Here is a 17532-nt window from a genome sequence, read left to right on the forward strand (position 1 = left end):
TAAGAATCAGTCCATAGACATATTTAGCCTCTTTGTGTCCTTTTTCTGCAGCTTTAGCTAAATACAGTGCCGTGCCTCATGTATATCGAAAAGGGCATTTGCTCAAGGCCACACAATATAAAAAATTGTAAGGCTACAATTTGTTTAGTTAGAAAATGTGTTTACGCTTTTTATTTTAAAAATCTATAATATTTTGTTTGTTATTAATTCTTCTTATTTCATATTTTTTTTTTTATCTTTTATTTGCATTAATATAGTATTATATAATTTATTAAATGTATGAAACTAAAAATGAAAAACCACATAATAGTTGAGAACTTGTGTTAAAAATTTATACGAAAAGATATTTTTAATTCATTAACAAAATGCTAATGTGTAATAACACATAAAATAGACTCTCAAATATCATACCATCTATTTTTAATTGTCATATTAGTATTTTGTTAGTGTAGTTGCAAATCTTCAACTTTCATGTGGTTTTTCAGTTTTACTTTCAAACATCTAATACATTATAAAACACATACGTAAAAATATTTTACTTATGTTTTGTTTATATTTTGCATATGTTTTGCTTATTTTTTGTTAATATCTATTCAATATTTCAAAGAACCAAAAAATAACTAATTTACTGCCATATATAAATAATCACACCTACAATTTATATTTATATAGAATTTAATGTAAACTATACTCAATGTATCAAGCAATCAAATAATTTCTATATATGTTGATGATTTTATCATAGTCACAAAATAATAAATATATAAACAATTAAAAATACATATCATCTACGTTTCTGATAGGTAACCATCTATTTTTAACTTTATTAAAAAACAAAACCATTTTTTTTCGCCCTAAGCCTATATGAACCTATGCACGGCACTGGCTAAATATTTGAGTCCTTTGTGCTCACGGTTCTGTAGAAAGTAGTAGATGAATCCTTTGCGATACAAAGCTTCGGGGTTTCCATTCTTGCGACATCTTTTGAAAAAATTGGAGAACGTTTCATGGTCGTGATTCCATGGCAATAGAGAGGTTTCTTGGAGCGAAAGTCGCCGGAGAACATATCCATCATCGCAAATATGTCGAAACGGTTTCGAAACTAATCTGAGATTACGAACCTTAGACAAGGAAGAAGATCATCCAGTAAAGAATCGAGGCAAATTCTTGTTTTCCTAGATTTCCTTATAGACGAAGAAGACGAGAACAGAGAGGATGATACCATGTTGTTGTTGTCGTTAAGATTCAAGAGTACTGTTTCCAATTTGGCCAATTCCCATTATTATTTTATATATATATATATATATATATTTTTTTAACATCTTACTTTACTTTATTAATTGAATCAGAGATTACATAATTGTTTGTAAGGCATACAGATACAACCAAAACATGAATAAAGATGAAGAAAATCCAATCGAACAAGTGAAGTATCCGCTGCTTTCTTTTGTAAGCCTTACACGCTAATAGATTATCAAATCTATTATCTTCCTTCTTCGTCTTCTTCCATCCGATATGATCGTCTCGTTTGGCTATCGTTTTTTTGACGAAACTCCATTTAACTTTAAAACGATCCATGGTAGCGATCCATCTGTTACATCGCTTCCCAACAAAACATCTCAAAGAAATGACATCTTTCTTGGTTATAGCTAATACCCATAATTGCTCTGTGTCTCCGATTCTCCGCACTGATTCTTCTCTTCTTCGAATGCTTGATATTCCCGGATCCCAAGTTCGTCCACCAATGCACCACTCAAATCGATATTTATCAATCGTTGTGGTTATCACATCATGAAAGGCTTCATTATCACAATATGCCTTTGGAGTCACTTGTAATTGCTCATCACACCGAATCGTTAGATCTAGTGTGGGAATATCAAGCAAACGGTGGTTGATTCCATTGGGAATCCTTACACTGTCGCCGAAGAACATAACAACCATCACCCAAATGGTGAGGAATAACTTATCTCTCGCCAACACCAACGTACGGGAAAACTTGTCGCATGCATTGGGATAACATGAGAAGAATACACAAATCGAAGTACACTGCCTTCGAAACCATAGAAACATCGTGAGGATTACAAATAAAGTAGTTAAGAATTTTAGAGAGAAACCATTGGGAACTGAAGTCATAGGATCTCAGGGAGATATGAGTGGCCACCGTAGGGGAAACTCCATAATCACCCTCCGATCACCCAAAAAAACGGTTGTGAAATAGAAAAAGAAAAAGAAGTACAGAAAGTAAAAGTATAAAGGATAGGAAAAACATAGAGAAGAAATAGTACGGCCGACGCCGGAGTCCCAAAGAAGATAAACGAGAAGGTTAGGTTCTGTGAATTGTTGCCTTCTTCGTCGCCTTGGGGAGAGAGGGACGGTTTTTAATAATAATAATGTTTTATATATATATATATATATATATATATATATATATATATATATATATAGAGGGCTTAATTCGTTTTCCTTTTTTGATTAGGAGAGACAAATTCTTCCTTTTCCTTATTAAAAAGGGAAACAAAAATAGATAAATGACTAAATAAAACAGGAATAAGAAATTCACAGTAGGCTTTAAGATCCTATTCTCAACCCGATAGACTCGAGAAGATTGTATATCCATCGAACAGGATCAAGAACTCACGTTAGTCTTTAGCTGGGCGTTCTGGAGATCCTGCAACCAAAAAAAAAAAAGAAGGTTTCATTAGCATCAATATAGACAATATAAACCTAGGCGCGCGTTATAAAACTACTAAATTGTTTTGTCATAAGCAGATATACAAAAATAGAATAATAACCCCATTGTAGTTAAAGAACTTTCTATAGAGATCACTAGATAAAAAATCAATCCTAAAATAGATTCTATACATATAATAGCAAGAGAGTCACATACGACGGAGATGTTATCTAATAACAATCAACTACTCAAGAGACAGTCCTTCACATATCCTCATACCAAAATTAGTAGCATCAAAGAGGCATAACAATTTAAAATAAAATTCATACTTCATAGTACAATCTCCATCAAGTGCATGAAATACAAACTTTCCTACACGGTATCCAGAGAATTACAGCCAACAAAACTCCAAAGAAATATTAAAAAAGGAACCAACAATTGAAGATACAAACACGAACCATTGTCTATGACAATCCACTTGCTATTGTACCCTTGCACAGAAGGCAGCGTTACATGTTTGGCTCCTTTCTGCTTTTGCTTGGTCTGTGAAGAGAAATACAAGAAAACCATTTGATCACTCTTATAATGTTCCAAAATAACAAATTACTTAAAACGAGTTCACAAAACAGATATACTCTTTATCAGAGGTCAATCCTCACATATCGAATCACAAAATAGGCTATACCCAAATAAAATCAACAGTACTCTCTCAACGATAGATATACCTCTTGTAAGAGATATATCTCTCTATCTCTGATTTCTGTTCAGGCTTATAAGCTAACCATCTTTCATGTGGACATAAATCATCAAATGTTCCTAGATCTGCATATTAATAAGATTGAGATTAAATTACTAAACACATTTGCATAACAAAACATTTAAAAAAACGTTAAGCAAAATTTCAAACCTTGAAGCAAAAATTTTGGTTCTTCTTCATAGCACTTGAGTTTCCAAAGAACAAGACCATTATCATACAATATAATTGGTTTAGTTCTATATGCATCACATATACGCGTCTCTGTAAATAGAATTTGTCACGTTAAAGACAACAAACATATAAGACAACAATATATAAAACATATTGAGTCTAAGGATTTAGACTTACGTTGAGATGTCATGCACTTTGCTTCCATCATCTCGTCATGAGCTTCTTTAGCTTCGGCTCTTATTTGAGACATGATTACGTTATGTTCCTCAATGGACAATGGAGCTCCATTTTTCTCCATAATGGCTTTGGCAACATCATCTTGCATCTTCTGTTTGAGCTTCTTCTCCTATAAAGACAACACGAGCTTTAGCACAACAAAGAGATTGATATATATATATATATTATATATATATATATATATATATTACAGATTTTAGAAAATACCTTTTCCTTTGCTGCTGCAAACTTTTCTTTAGCTTCTTTTTTCTGGTCTTCACACTCTTCAATTTCGCTTTTTATGTAATCCCTCATTACCCTGAGAAAATTACACACATGAGGTATCTCAAAACAAAGCATAAACTACAAGAAAATTTGATATTGGCATACAAAGATTCACATACTTTGTGCCAAGTGATTCATCACATAAGAAATTTAGAAGCTTGAGCCTTCTCGATGCATCCATCTTCTCGTACTCAGTAACACCCGCTACAAAAGTTTCAGGTGGGAACTCATTACTCAAAGCTTCTGACTGCGATAGGATCTCTCCAATAGCAGTGAACCAACTGCTGTCAGTTGCACTTAGAGTCAAGGACCTGTAATATAAAATTCAAATTCATCAGAAACATGAGCAAGAAAACAAACATGTGTATACATTTATATAGACTCGTACATGTCTCTATGATGTGATATTAAATCCAACAACTGGATCATCATCTGGATAATAGGGCAGTATTGGTTTCTCCTTGTGTTACGCCCACATATAAACAGCTCACGAACAACAGTTTCAGCTTGTCCTTCCTTCAAAGAAAGTGCCTATCACGAAAAAGTTAAGAGTAAAATCATTACAGACCATATGTTGTTAATAAGCTAAAGAGAGTAATCATAGATCATACGTTTCCAAAGGCTGAGCAAAACTCGAAAAACTGGAATACATTTCCAGCTTCTTCAGTGGGTATATCAATGCCTGATACACAAGTCAAGCTTGTACCCTGTGGAACTACTGGAGCCTCAAACTGAATCTCCTCTTTAAGTTTGTCACTGGATTTGGCTCTCCTCCTCTTGCCCACCACTTTCTTCTCCTCCTTGGGAACATCTGTTTCATAAACCTTAAATCATTGGCCTCTTCTTTATATTAAAAAACTTACAAAACACAATTATAAAATTATAAACTCACCTAATATTTCCACTTCTGTCCGTGGAACAGTTTCACTATTGCTACTACTACCTTCAATGGAAGCAGCAATCTACATAATTAAACCATGTTAATCAAGTAAGTATAATTAAAGACAAAAGCTAAAGATCAGTAAAAACATGATTTGTATTTTAGTTACCAGTTTTGGCTTCCTCTGATAAGCAAACTTATCAGGCCCTTCAACTTCAAGAAGCTCAACGACTGAAGCCAACCCACAAGCTCTAGCTTTATGTACCAAAATCCCAGTGGGGTTTAGCCCTCGGCTTGTCCTGTAAAATCCACACAAACCATTTTATTTCATTGATAAAGCTCTAATATATTAATTTCAAAGACATGTATAATTACATGCACACGCTGCAGATGCATATGCCTCTACATTGAGGACATACCCAGTCGTCCAACTTTGCTACTTCTTCTGCATTCTCACCATACCTATGGTTCAAATCATGAATAACACACATTATAATTAAGAAACCATAATTGTCTCTGGAAAAAAAATCAATGAAAACAAAAAAAACGAACCTGTTTGATAAGCATTTGTAACAAAACTTATTGGGGCATAGCTTGTTATTCATCCTCCTGACCTTGCACGGTGCGACGAAGTCCATAGTCTTCTGTCGACACTACAAACAAACAAATGAACCAACAGTTTAAATCAAGAAAGAAAAAAAAAACGTTATTATCTAACCAAACAAAACTAAGTCTCACACCTGGTGACAGGATTTGCCATTTTTGGAATCATAAACTCTTCTTCCAACGACTCTAACGCCAGGATTGCGATTACGTTTGTTCTCCATAACAACAGTAAACTACGGTGAAAAAGAATCGAATTTTGGGGAATAATAGAGATTCTAAAGAACTAAACCGATGAATAATGGGTTAATTAGAGAGTAAATAAATCAATGGAGAATGAAACTAGAGAAGATGTTAATGCAAAAGTTTTGAGTGAGTGTGGAATCTATAAGGTCGTTCCTTTTTTAATATATATAATAGATTCAAACTTCAAAAAAAGAAGGAAATCATAAAAATATATTCAAAAGTATTTTTTTTTCATTAATAGGTGTTTTCAGATATTCATCCTTTTATTTAACTATATTCTATTTTATGATAAAGCTCTCATTTGTTTAAATTTTGAAGTTATAGAAACAAAATATTTTATTTCTTTTTTTTTGAAAAATAGTAAAATGGAGAATTTTTTTATTTGACTTCATAGGATGGTAGAACAATAAATTAAGAAATAGTCTTTAGATTATGCAAACATTCATGCAACCAACTTTTTTTTGGTCAAATCATGTTAACACACCTAATTGTATTTACAAATCCCAAATTCTAGACCAAATTATAGAATATTGTCAAATAAAAGGAAAAAAATCGGAAAACACATACTAATGACAAACACACTTTTGAATATATTTTTATTTCCTTTTTTTTTTGAATTTTGATTTTATTAGATAAAAAGAGGGAAATACCTCTCAAATTCCATACTCACTTTCAATTTTTGCATTCTCGTCTTCCCTAATTCGATTGGCAAAACATTCCTCCTAAATCGTGTCGTTTACTCTCTAACCCATTATTCAAATCCTTGTTCTCGATTATTCCCCAAAGTTTGTTTGCCAATAAAAAAGAATTTAGAGATGAATTTTCAAAGTGGGTGTTGTTTCAATGTAAGGATTCTAATATTTGGCTTAATAATATGTAGAGAAGAATGATAAAATTTCTATAATAAAATTTGTTTTATATACGTTCTTTGTTTCACATATCTCCGAAGAGCTAGTATGCTTTGTATAAGTTTCTGTTGTTATTATTAGTTTGGATAAATGTATTTTTTTTTGTCAACCATTGGACCACAAATGGTCGGTCCATTAGCTAAATTTCTACATTCGTAGGAACCGAGACTCGATCCTAGTGTGATAGTGCCTTCTACAAATGACATTACCTCCTACCACTGCACTAAGGTCACTTCACAGATAAATATATTTTTTTCTTGCTAATTATTCACTCGTCAATAAATGGAACTATATACAAAGACACATGGGGTTTATCCCGTAAAAAACTATACTAAAGATCTGAAAAATAACAAATCATTCACTTTGAACAAAAATACTCAGCACTGGGGGAGATATTATACGAAACCCCAAACTGATGTAACACAATAATGCTTCTCCTCTTCTCTCCCTCATAAGAAATTATCATGTATTTGTTGCCTCTCTTCTTATTTCATTCTTTCTTCTCCTCCAAACCCGTTTTCAAAAAACATAATCCAATATCCACAAAATACTCAATTAAACTCTACCGTTAAACCAGCAAAACACCAGCAGTCAAATAAATTAATGCGACAAGTAAATCCAACATAACCAATAATTATCCAGCAACCTAAACATGCTCTGATCAAAATCTAGCGGAAACAAATAACATCAACCAACAAATAAAAATCGAGTTCTTAGACCATCCCCTCTTCCTCGCCATGATTCCACATCATACATTTTTTTACTTGCATCATAACAGAGAGATGTGTGATTATTATCACAAATATCCATTAAGACGGTTCTCCCATCCACTAGCTATACAGACAAGCAAGATAAAACATAAAGATACTCAATCAAACCAACCAAACAATCAAATCAGCCCGAACAAGAAACCGGCAAGCTCCCAACTTCGCAAAAGTCCCAAAAACGATTCTCACCCCTCCAGACATCACTCCTTCCTGCACTAAACCGAAAACCTAGCTATGAACCAAGGCACCAACCAAGCATATAAGAGCAAGGAAACACACACAACCATTGATCCAATCTCCAAATTAACCTACACACTCAGGCAAAGCATCAAAACGTTCCATTAAACTCAAATAAGTCATGGTCACACACTCACTTTTCATTAACTATTTGAGACAATGAGCAACAACATTTATCCCACATTAACTATCTCCTCTTCTTTCTCTTGATCTACCAACCAAGCACCAACCCAAGAAAAGCTCTCCCTCCTTTTCCTTTGATATCTTGATCTCTTAACAAGACAAGCTCTCTTTCATTTTTTTTCTTCTCTTGAAGCAAAAACCACCCTAAAAGTATAGAGAGGCGTCAAGCATTAAAAAGAGAAGTTAGGAATTCCAAAACCGCTAACCGGTATGATTAAAAGTAAGTAGCAAACCCTAAAAAATTGTTGCTGTCGATCGACAGCCTTCAATTTTTGGGCTCAGGGCGTTACAAGATGAAACATCAGACATTTGCATCGACATAGACATCATGTTGTGGATTGTTCAAAAGACGCCAATGTTATTTGTAAATACATCAGGATGCTGCCTCGACATTGTTACCTTGATGTGAGACGTTTTTCCCAAGACCCAAGTTTCAAAACCAGATCTGACTCGGTTTGTCTCGGGTCGATCATGTTCGTTTTAGTTCTCTATATAAGTGTTCTAAACCTAATTTCTAAAGATGATGCTTGTTTTATGTTTGTTTTAGGATTCTAAACTTTTATCTCTTAATTTCTTGTATAAATCTTTGGTATTTAAGCTTGAAATTTCAATTTCTCTTTTAAATTCATCCTCTACTTTCCTCTAATCATGTTGCTACAAAGATTAAACCCATTTCTTTTTATATTCATGATCATAAGTAAGTAGTCTTTTAGAGTTTTTGGGTTATGGTAAATTAGGATGATTCAGATGGTGGATTATGGAATTTAGGGCTAAATTGATTAGAATCTTTATTTATTGGTTGCTAAGAAGGCTAAATCAATCTTGATCATGTTGATTTAGAATTTAGAAATTTCATTTTCGGAAGGTGTTTCATGAAATTCTCGAACCAAAAATTCTAAGTGTTTTTCATTCCATACCTAATTGCCTTTAGAAAATGTTTGACTAGGGTGATTAGTGGCTAGATAGACTTGTTATTAATTGATTGCCTTTGGAAGAAGTTGATTATTGATTTATTAGTAAATGAATTACTGCATGAAAATTTAATGACTTAGTCTTGTTTAGTGTCTATTAATTAAGGGTCATTGCTTGTTAGAAGTTGTTTAAAATTCCATATATCATCTCTTTATCACTCTTAGTGATGTGAGCACGTGACCGGAACCTGACCGAGACGCACTGGACGAAACTGAGACGCCTGACCGAGATGCACCGGACGCAACCAAGACGCTTACACCGCGCGCGGCCAAAGTACCAGAAATCCTCCCGGGAGCCACGGCAAGGTTTAGGAGCTCTTCCAAGTCCACCAAGCAAAGGATCAACCTCTTTCTCCGAGCTTTCGTTCAAGACCGCGACCCGTTTAAAAAAGTCCGAGAAGTGACCGTTCGCACGGCCTTCATCCTTACCCAAGGATGAAGGCACCAAAGTCACTATAGCGAGGAATCATACTCTTTTTCTTCACTCCGGGTTTTTCCCACGTGGTTTACCGGAGGAGGTTTTAACGAGGCGAGGAGCTTAGTGCAAACGTTTGAAGCCAAGACGCTTCCCGCGCCAAGGCTGAAGACGGTTCTCTATCTTTACTTATGCTATGCGTTTTGTTTGAACTCTAGATCCTTCTTTTATAACGTTAAGTAGAGAGCTTGTGGTTGTGTTTGAATCTCAAAGGAAGCGACGTGTTTAATTTCAAAAAGAACACGTCAAAGGGCAACGTGTGCGGACCATTGCGAGTCCACGTGTCCTTAGTCTCCCTTAACCCTAGTTGTATTTAAACCCTCTCTTAATATCTTGTAGCCTCAGACTTGAATGAAATAAAAACATTTCCAAAGAGAGATTCTTTGACTCTTGTCTCACTCCTTTCTTAAGATCAATCCGAGATCGATCTACCGAGAGAACCCTAGCGACTTCGAACCGGGTTCGCCGTCGTTAGCCTGACCGTATCGTGTGGAGAGCAATTCCTCATGTGTCGCCGTTCGATCCACCTTCGCTTCCATCAACTCGTAACCACTCACAACCATCAACGCTTCGCATCGCAACCTTCCGCAACCTCTGAAGTTCTACATCGTAGCCGCTCGACCAGTTTGCAGCCAAAGTTTGAAACTTTCAAACCGTTTGTTGGTTTGCTATCATCTTTCGTTTCCGTCGTTGGTTTCCTCCCTAGAGACGTCTCACCATGCCTTGACCGAGGAAAGTTGTTCCTAGGACGAACGGCCCGAGAGCGTTCCTTTCCGACCATACCGCAAGGCATCCGCTGCTCGCATCAGCTTGGTATCAGAGCTCAACGATCCTAATCCAAAGGTTGTGTCTTTCTAACCAAGAAACTCATCTCCTTTGTTTAAAGTTTGGATCTTGAGCTTGTTTGGTAATCTAGTATGCTTTATAATGTTCCGCTTTCTTTGTTTAGTCGTTTGGTTTAATTTGGTGCATGCGTATTGTTGTTAATCGTTTGTTTTGGCTGTTTAGTGTTCATCTTGTTCATCGTTCTGTTCATTCGTGTTCTTGCATAAACCTGCTAGATCGATAAATCTAGTGTTTTGCTTTCGCATTTGTGTTGTGGTCCAAAGAAACTTTTGTCGTTACGCGCTTTTGCTTTTACTTTTGTTTAGTTATAGGTTTGCTTTTGTGTGCTATCATCAATCATTGTGAAACGCAAGAAAATATCTCTTTGTGGTCCTTTTGAACATAAAATACTCACGCATATTCGTTTTGATTTTGACGAGGTTTAAATTCAAGCCACGCATCGTGTCGATCCACGTAACCGTTGACCGTCCGTACGATGGCTGATCAACAACCACCAGAGAATCCTCTACCTCCACAAGAGATTAGAGTCACACTCGCAGCCTTACCCACCGGTATAGAACGATTGGCGGAGCGTATGACATGCCTCGAACTATTAAATCCCCCGTGGGAAGACCCTTTACCCATGAGGCGACAACGTCAAGAGCCGGATCAAAGCGATCAGTCTGACGAGGACTACGAACCACGTCCGAGGCGACGCCACCGACGCGACGAACAATATGAAGATGCTCCGAGGCCTCACGAACCTGTTCACAAGATGACGGCGCCCACGTTTGCAGGCAAGTCTGATCCAGAGGCCTATCTTGAATAGGAGAGCCGAATGGACCACCTCTATTCGTGTCACAACTATCCATAGCTACGCAAGGTCCACTACGCCGTGGCCCAGTTCACCGACTACGCCCTCACTTGGTGGGATCGTTTAGTGGCCGAGCAACACCGCAATCATGACCGATCGATCACCGTTTGGGAGGCTCACTCAAGGCTCGCGGTCCGTTGAAGAATATTTCGAGAAGTTCGAGCATTTACGCAATCGGCTCCAAGTCGAAGACATTGAAGAATCCCTCATGGCGCAGTTCCTCGATGGTTTACAAGATTGGATCGCACGCAAGGTCGAACGCCAGCCTTATAAAGGCTTCGAGGAGTTGTTGCACCTATCGGTGCAAATTGAGGGACAGATTAAAAAGAAGAACAGCGCATCAAGTCGCACCAGAACTCAAGGAGTTCCAAGCTGGTCCCCAAACGCGTCGACCTCGAACCGGCCACCAGAGAAGCCGAAAGCAGCCAACATTGACACACGGTTCAAGGCAAGGGAGCCGGCCACCAATGAGCGCCAAGACCCGCGACATAACACCAATGACGTCCGAAGCCGCGACATTGTGTGCTTCAAATGTCAAGGACGAGGCCATTACGCTCGTGAATGTCCAAACGCGCGCACGATGATCATTACCGAGTCCAGAGAGATCGAGTCCGACAGAGAAGCGGCCGAGGAGAATGATCGAGCTGAGGAAGAACTCGAAGAGGCCGTAGCTGAGCCAGACGTTGGAGAACTCCTGATGATCCGACGCGTCCTCAACAACAGCGTGGAGACCGACGACGCGAGCCAGCGCGACAACATATTTCACACTCGATGCACTGTAAGTGGTAAAGTTTGTGGGTTGATCATTGACGGTGGATCTTGCACTAATGTGGCAAGTTCTAGTCTGATCAAGAAACTCTCTCTTAGCACCACAAACCACCCTCGACCTTATTGACTCAAATGTTTGAATGACAAAACCGTGATTCATGTAAAGGAACAAGTCACGGTTCCGTTTAGTGTAGGTCCGTATAAAGACCAAGTCTTATGTGACGTGGTTCCAATGCAAGCTAGCCACCTCCTTTTGGGGCATCCTTGGCAGTTTGATAAGAGAACCACTCACTGCGGCCACACCAACCAATATTATTTTGTTCATGATCATAAGCGCATTTGTTTGAAACCATTGAGCCCCACACAAGTTCATGAAATGCAATCGAAATTGTCTAAGGATTCCGACTCTCAAAAGAACTTTCTGATTCAGTCTAGTGATGTTAGAAAGTCCCTTAAGGACTCTAACCAAGTGTTATTGATGGTTTTTCGAGATTTATTGGTTGAAGGGCTCGAAGGTTCGATAGACGCTTTACCGGACGTGATACGAGACGTTCTCCGACGCTTCGCGGACGTGTTCCCGGATGAGTTGCCCAAAGGTTTACCACCGATCCGAGGCATCGAACATCAGATCGATATCGTGCCCGGAGCCCAACTACCGAACCGGCCCGCGTATCGAGTCAACCCGGAGGGCGAAAGAGTTGGAGCGCCAAGTGTCAGAGCTCATGTCCCCGGGTTACGTCCGAGAGAGTTTGAGCCCGCGCGCCGTCCCTGTTCTGCTCGTGCCTAAGAAGGACGGTTCGTGGCGTATGTGCGTCGACTGTCAAGCGGTCAACAACATCACCATCAAGTATCGGCACCCAATACCGAGGCTGGACGATATGTTGGACGAGCTAAGCGGATCAAGCGTCTTCTCAAAGATCGATCTTAAGAGCGGTTATCACCAAGTCCGAATGAAGGAGGGTGATGAGTGGAAAACCGCATTCAAAACCAAGCAAGGTTTGTATAAATGGTTGGTAATGCATTTCGGTTTATCTAATGTTCCCTCTACCTTTATGAGACTTATGAACCATGTTTTGAGAGCTTACATTAACAAATTTGTTGTGGTTTACTTTGATGACATTCTCGTGTATAGCTCGTGTTTATCGGATCATGTTATGCACCTTGAATCTGTATTGATTACTCTCCGCGAAGAGCAATTGTACGCCAACTTGAAAAAGTGCGTCTTTTCTGCTAATGAGTTAGTATTTTTAGGTTTTGTTGTAAGTGAACAGGGCCTCAAGGTGGATGGAGAGAAGATACGAGCTATACAAGAGTGGCCCACGCCCACCAGTGTGTCGCACATTCGATCGTTCCATGGCCTCGCCAGCTTCTATCGGCGGTTCGTGAAGGATTTTAGCACGGTCGCGGCTCCCCTCACCGCGGTAATCAAGAAGAACCAGGAGTTCAAATGGGGAGAGGAGCAAGATCGAGCGTTCAAAGAACTCAAACGGCATCTCACTCAAGCCCTCTACTTACCTTGCCCGACTTCAACAATACGTTCGAAGTGGAGTGTGATGCGTCTAGCGTAGGCATCGGTGCGGTTCTCACTCAAGGAGGCAAACCGGTGGCTTACTTCAGCAAAAAGCTTAGCGGGGCCTCCCTCAAATACCCCACATACGAGAAGGAGCTCTACGCTTTAGTGCGCACCATGGAGACCTGGCAACATTTCCTCTTGGCCCGAGAGTTCGTGATTCACACCGATCACGAGATTTTGAAGCACTTACGCGGCCAGACGAACCTCAAGAGACGACATGCAAAGTGGCTCGAGTTCATCGAGTCTTTCCCATACGTGATCAAATATAAGAAGGGGAAAGAGAATGTCGTCGCCGACGCCTTATCACGGAGACACGCCTTGATCACTACCATGGACGCCAAGGTTTTGGGGTTCGAGAGCATTAAAGACACCTACGCCAATGATATCGAGTTCGGTGAGTGCTTCAAGAAGCATGGGAAAGGCATATTCACCGAGTTCTATGTGCATGATGGGTTCTTGTTCAGAGGTCGACGTCTTTGCATCCCAACCGGTTCCATTCGTGAGTAGTCCGAGAAGCCCACAATGGAGGTTTATCCGGGCATTTTGGTATCACCAAGACTCTAGCCGTGCTCCAGGAACACTCCTATTGGCCGAAGATGCACAAGCATGGTCGAGAAGCACTGCGGACGCTGTGTGGTGTGTCGAGCTTCAAAGTCAACGACTCACCCTCACGGCCTATATATGCCTCTACCGGTGTCGACAGCACCATGGATCGACCTATCGATGGATTTCGTCCTTGGCTTACCTCTCTTACACCATAAAGATAGCTTGATGGTCGTGCTGGACAGGTTTTCAAAGATGGCGCACTTTATACCATGCAACAAGAACCACGATGCTGTGCAACTGGCGAACCTCTTCTTCAGTCAGATGATCCGACTTCACGGCTTACCGTGCACCATCATTTCGGAGTGAGACCCAAAGTTCTTTGGTCATTTCTGGCGAACATTGTGGAAGAAGCTTGGCACTAAGTTGTTATATTCCACCGCTGTTCATCCGCAAACCGACGGCCAGACTGAGGTCATGAATCGTTCAATCAGAGCCCTACTTCGGACAGTGATCGCGAGAAACAAATGATCGTGGCTCGAGTGCGTCCTACTCATCGAATTCGCGTATAACCAGGCCACTCATTCGTCCACCAAGAAGTCGCCGTTCGAGGCCGCCTATGGCTTCAAGCCTCTCACGCCGATGGATCTCTTACCTCTACCACCGAACGAAGTCGAGAACCAAGACGGAGCCGCAAGAGCCGAGTTAGTCAAGAAGCTGCACGAGGAGGTTCGGGCAAACATCGAGAGAAGGACCGAACAGTACGCGCGTTTTTTGAACTGCAGACGCAAGCCTATGTTAAGCCAGGAGATTGGGTTTGGTTGCACCTAAGGCCGGAGCAGTTCCAGCAGAAGAGGAAGGACAAGCTTAGCCAACGCGGCGACGGACCGTTCATAGTCATCGAGAAGATCAACGACAACGCCTACCGTCTTGAACTACCAGGTGAGTATAACACGTCAACCTCCTTTAATGTTACTGATCTCGTTCCGTTTGATGTAGGAGGCGACGACGAAGAAGTTTTGGGGACAAAACCTTTTCAAGGGGGAGGGAATGATGTGACAGCAGGACCGGAACCTGACCGAGACACACCAGACACGATCGAGACGCACCGGACGCGACCAAGACGCTTACACCGCGCGCGACCAAAGTACCAGAAATCCTCCCGGGAGCCACGACAAGGTCTAGGAGCTCCTCCAAGTCCACCAAGCAAATGATCAACCTCTTTGTCCGAGCTTTCGTTCAAGACCGCGACCTGTTTGAAGAAGTCCGAGAAGTGACCGTTCGCACGGCCTTCGTCCTTACCGAAGGATGAAGGCACCAAAGTCACTATAGCGAGGAATCATACTCTTTTTCCTCACTCCGGGTTTTGCCCACGTGGTTTACCGGAGGAGGTTTTAACGAGGCGAGGAGCTTTGTGCAAACGTTTGAAGCCAAGACGCTTCCCGCGTCAAGGCCGAAGACGGTTCTCTATCTTTACTTATGCTATGCGTTTTGTTTAAACTCTAGATCCTTCTTTTATAACGTTATGTAGAGAGCTTGTGGTTGTGTTTGAATCTCAAAGGAAGCGACGTGTTCTATTTCAAAAAGAACATGTCAAAGGGAAACGTGTGCGGACCATTGCGAGTCCGCGTGTCCTTAGTCTCCCTTAACCCTAGCTCTATTTAAACCCTCTCTTAATATCTTGTAACATCAGACTTGAATGAAACCATCAACGCTTCCATCAACTCGTAACCACTCGCAACCATCAACGCTTCGTATCGCAACCTTCCGCAACCTCCGACGTTCTGCATCGTAGCCGCTCGACCAATTCGCGGCCAAAGTTCGAAACTTTCAAACCGTTCATTGGTTTGCTCTCATCTTTCGTTTCCGTCGTTGGTTTCCTCTCTAGAGACGTCTCAACACACCTTGACCGAGGAAAATTGTTCCAAGGACGAACAGCCCGAGAGCGTTTCTTTCCGACCATACCGCAAGGCGTCCGCTGCTCGCATCATTTAGTCTACGTTTCGGGGATTTGCCTTTTAATTATTACTTAGTAATTTACTATTTTCTGCTTTGTTTGATTTCAAATCTTGTTAGTATTTTGCATCGAGAATTCATCTCTAGTGTCCCTATACCAGAAATTCATCTCTGCATTACCCCCACTTAATCTCACTACCCCTTTTTTTAACGAAAGGACGAAACTACCCCTCTAACAATTTTTAAAGAATAGTTGTACCATATATCTCCTAGTTGCACCTTGTATAGTTGTACCATATATCCCCTAGTTGTACCAGTTGCACCATAGTTGTACCAGTTGCACCTTGCATAGTTGTACCATATATTCCCTAGTTGTACCAGTTGCACCCTAGTTGTACCAGTTGTACCGCGCATAGTGGGATTCGAACCCTGGGCGCGCGCGCGTGCACATGGAGCTCACAACCACTAAGCTACTGTGTTTTTCGTTGAACAATTACTTATTTAATTATATTTAACCTAAAACAATCTTCATTAAGGGTAATATTGTCCTTTTACCATTGAGGGAGTTTTGAGAATTTGTTTTGATAGAAAGGGTGTTATGAGATTTTAGCTCATTTTGCATCTTGTTTCCTTTTATTTTATTTTGCCTCTAATTTAAGTTTGCATGTGTTAGTAAAACCAAATCAAATCTCTTATTGAGTAAACTTCGTGAATACCCGCGCCACGCTCCATGGTTTTTCAATATGTTCTTTTCTAACAATCATGTTTTATAATGTTTAGATTATAAAATTTGGTTGAGAAGTTAAAATACAATGCTTTAAAAAGTTTAACTACAATGCTTTGATTTTAAATCAAGACAGAAAAAAGAAAAAAAAATTAGTATCTAACAAAACAAAACTAAGTCTCACCTGGTGACATGATTTGCCATTTTTGGAATCATAAACTCTTCTTCCAACGACTCTAACGCCACGATTGCGATTACGTTTGTTCTCCATAACAACAGTAAACTACGGGGAAAAAGAATCGAATTTTGGGCAATAATAGAGATTCTAAAGAACTAAACCGATGAATAAATATTAAATAATAATTACAGAGTAAATAAATCAATGGAGAATGAAACTAGAGAAAATGATAATGCAAACGTTGAAGTGAGTGTGGAATCTATAAGGTCGTTCCTCTTATTTTTTATATATAAGAGATTCAAATTTTCAAAAAAAGAAGGAAATAATAAAAATATATTCAAAAGTGTTTTGTTTTTCATTAATAGGTGATTTCAGATATTCATCTTTTTATTTCACTATATTCTATTTTATGATAAAGCTCTCATTGGTTTAAATTTTGAAGTTATAGAAACAAAATCTTTTATTTCTTTTTTTGTGACTCAGGCTAGAAATTTATATAATAAAATAGTAAAATGGATAAACAGTAATTTTTTTATTTGACTTCTATAATAGGATGGTAGAATAATAAATTAAGAAATCCCCTTTATAATAAAACGAAAGTACACAACATTGTTTTGTAGACTATATAATTTTAATAAGTTGGTTACAAATAAGTTATAGATTAATTGATAAATCAGTTGATTACAAGTTAAATAGTGGATGCAACCTTAATTTATTTTTA

At 39.2% G+C, this 17532-nt stretch overlaps 1 protein-coding gene across 1 annotated transcript; it reads right to left on the reverse strand.

Annotated features, from left to right (window-relative positions):
* Nucleotides 1-2626: 2626 nt before the first annotated feature.
* LOC104789659 (uncharacterized) lies at nucleotides 2627-5963 on the reverse strand. The gene is made up of 14 exons (XM_087512703.1): nucleotides 5721-5963; nucleotides 5533-5633; nucleotides 5356-5442; nucleotides 5150-5279; nucleotides 4993-5062; nucleotides 4712-4911; nucleotides 4489-4631; nucleotides 4220-4411; nucleotides 4044-4134; nucleotides 3777-3945; nucleotides 3579-3689; nucleotides 3397-3493; nucleotides 3040-3043; nucleotides 2627-2668 (listed from the first exon to the last, which is right to left on the reverse strand). The coding sequence occupies exons 1-14, from the start codon at nucleotides 5805-5807 to the stop codon at nucleotides 2627-2629; spliced, it is 1524 nt and encodes a 507-aa protein (XP_087368829.1). The 5' UTR covers nucleotides 5808-5963.
* Nucleotides 5964-17532: the final 11569 nt, after the last annotated feature.

This window comes from Camelina sativa, chromosome 5, assembly GCF_030686135.1.
Source record: "Camelina sativa cultivar CO46 ecotype springtype chromosome 5, ASM3068613v1".
NCBI lineage: Eukaryota > Viridiplantae > Streptophyta > Magnoliopsida > Brassicales > Brassicaceae > Camelina > Camelina sativa.

Bases quoted from the DNA above. Each gene is read 5' to 3' on its own strand.
- LOC104789659 (XM_087512703.1), bottom strand. From the start codon at position 5,807: ATGGAGAACAAACGTAATCGCAATCCTGGCGTTAGAGTCGTTGGAAGA. The intron at 4,912-4,992 runs GTGAGTTTATAA...TTTATGAAACAG, and splicing joins GACAGAAGTGGAAATATTAG to ATGTTCCCAAGGAGGAGAAG. The intron at 3,494-3,578 runs GTTTGAAATTTT...ATTAATATGCAG, and splicing joins ACCAAAATTTTTGCTTCAAG to ATCTAGGAACATTTGATGAT.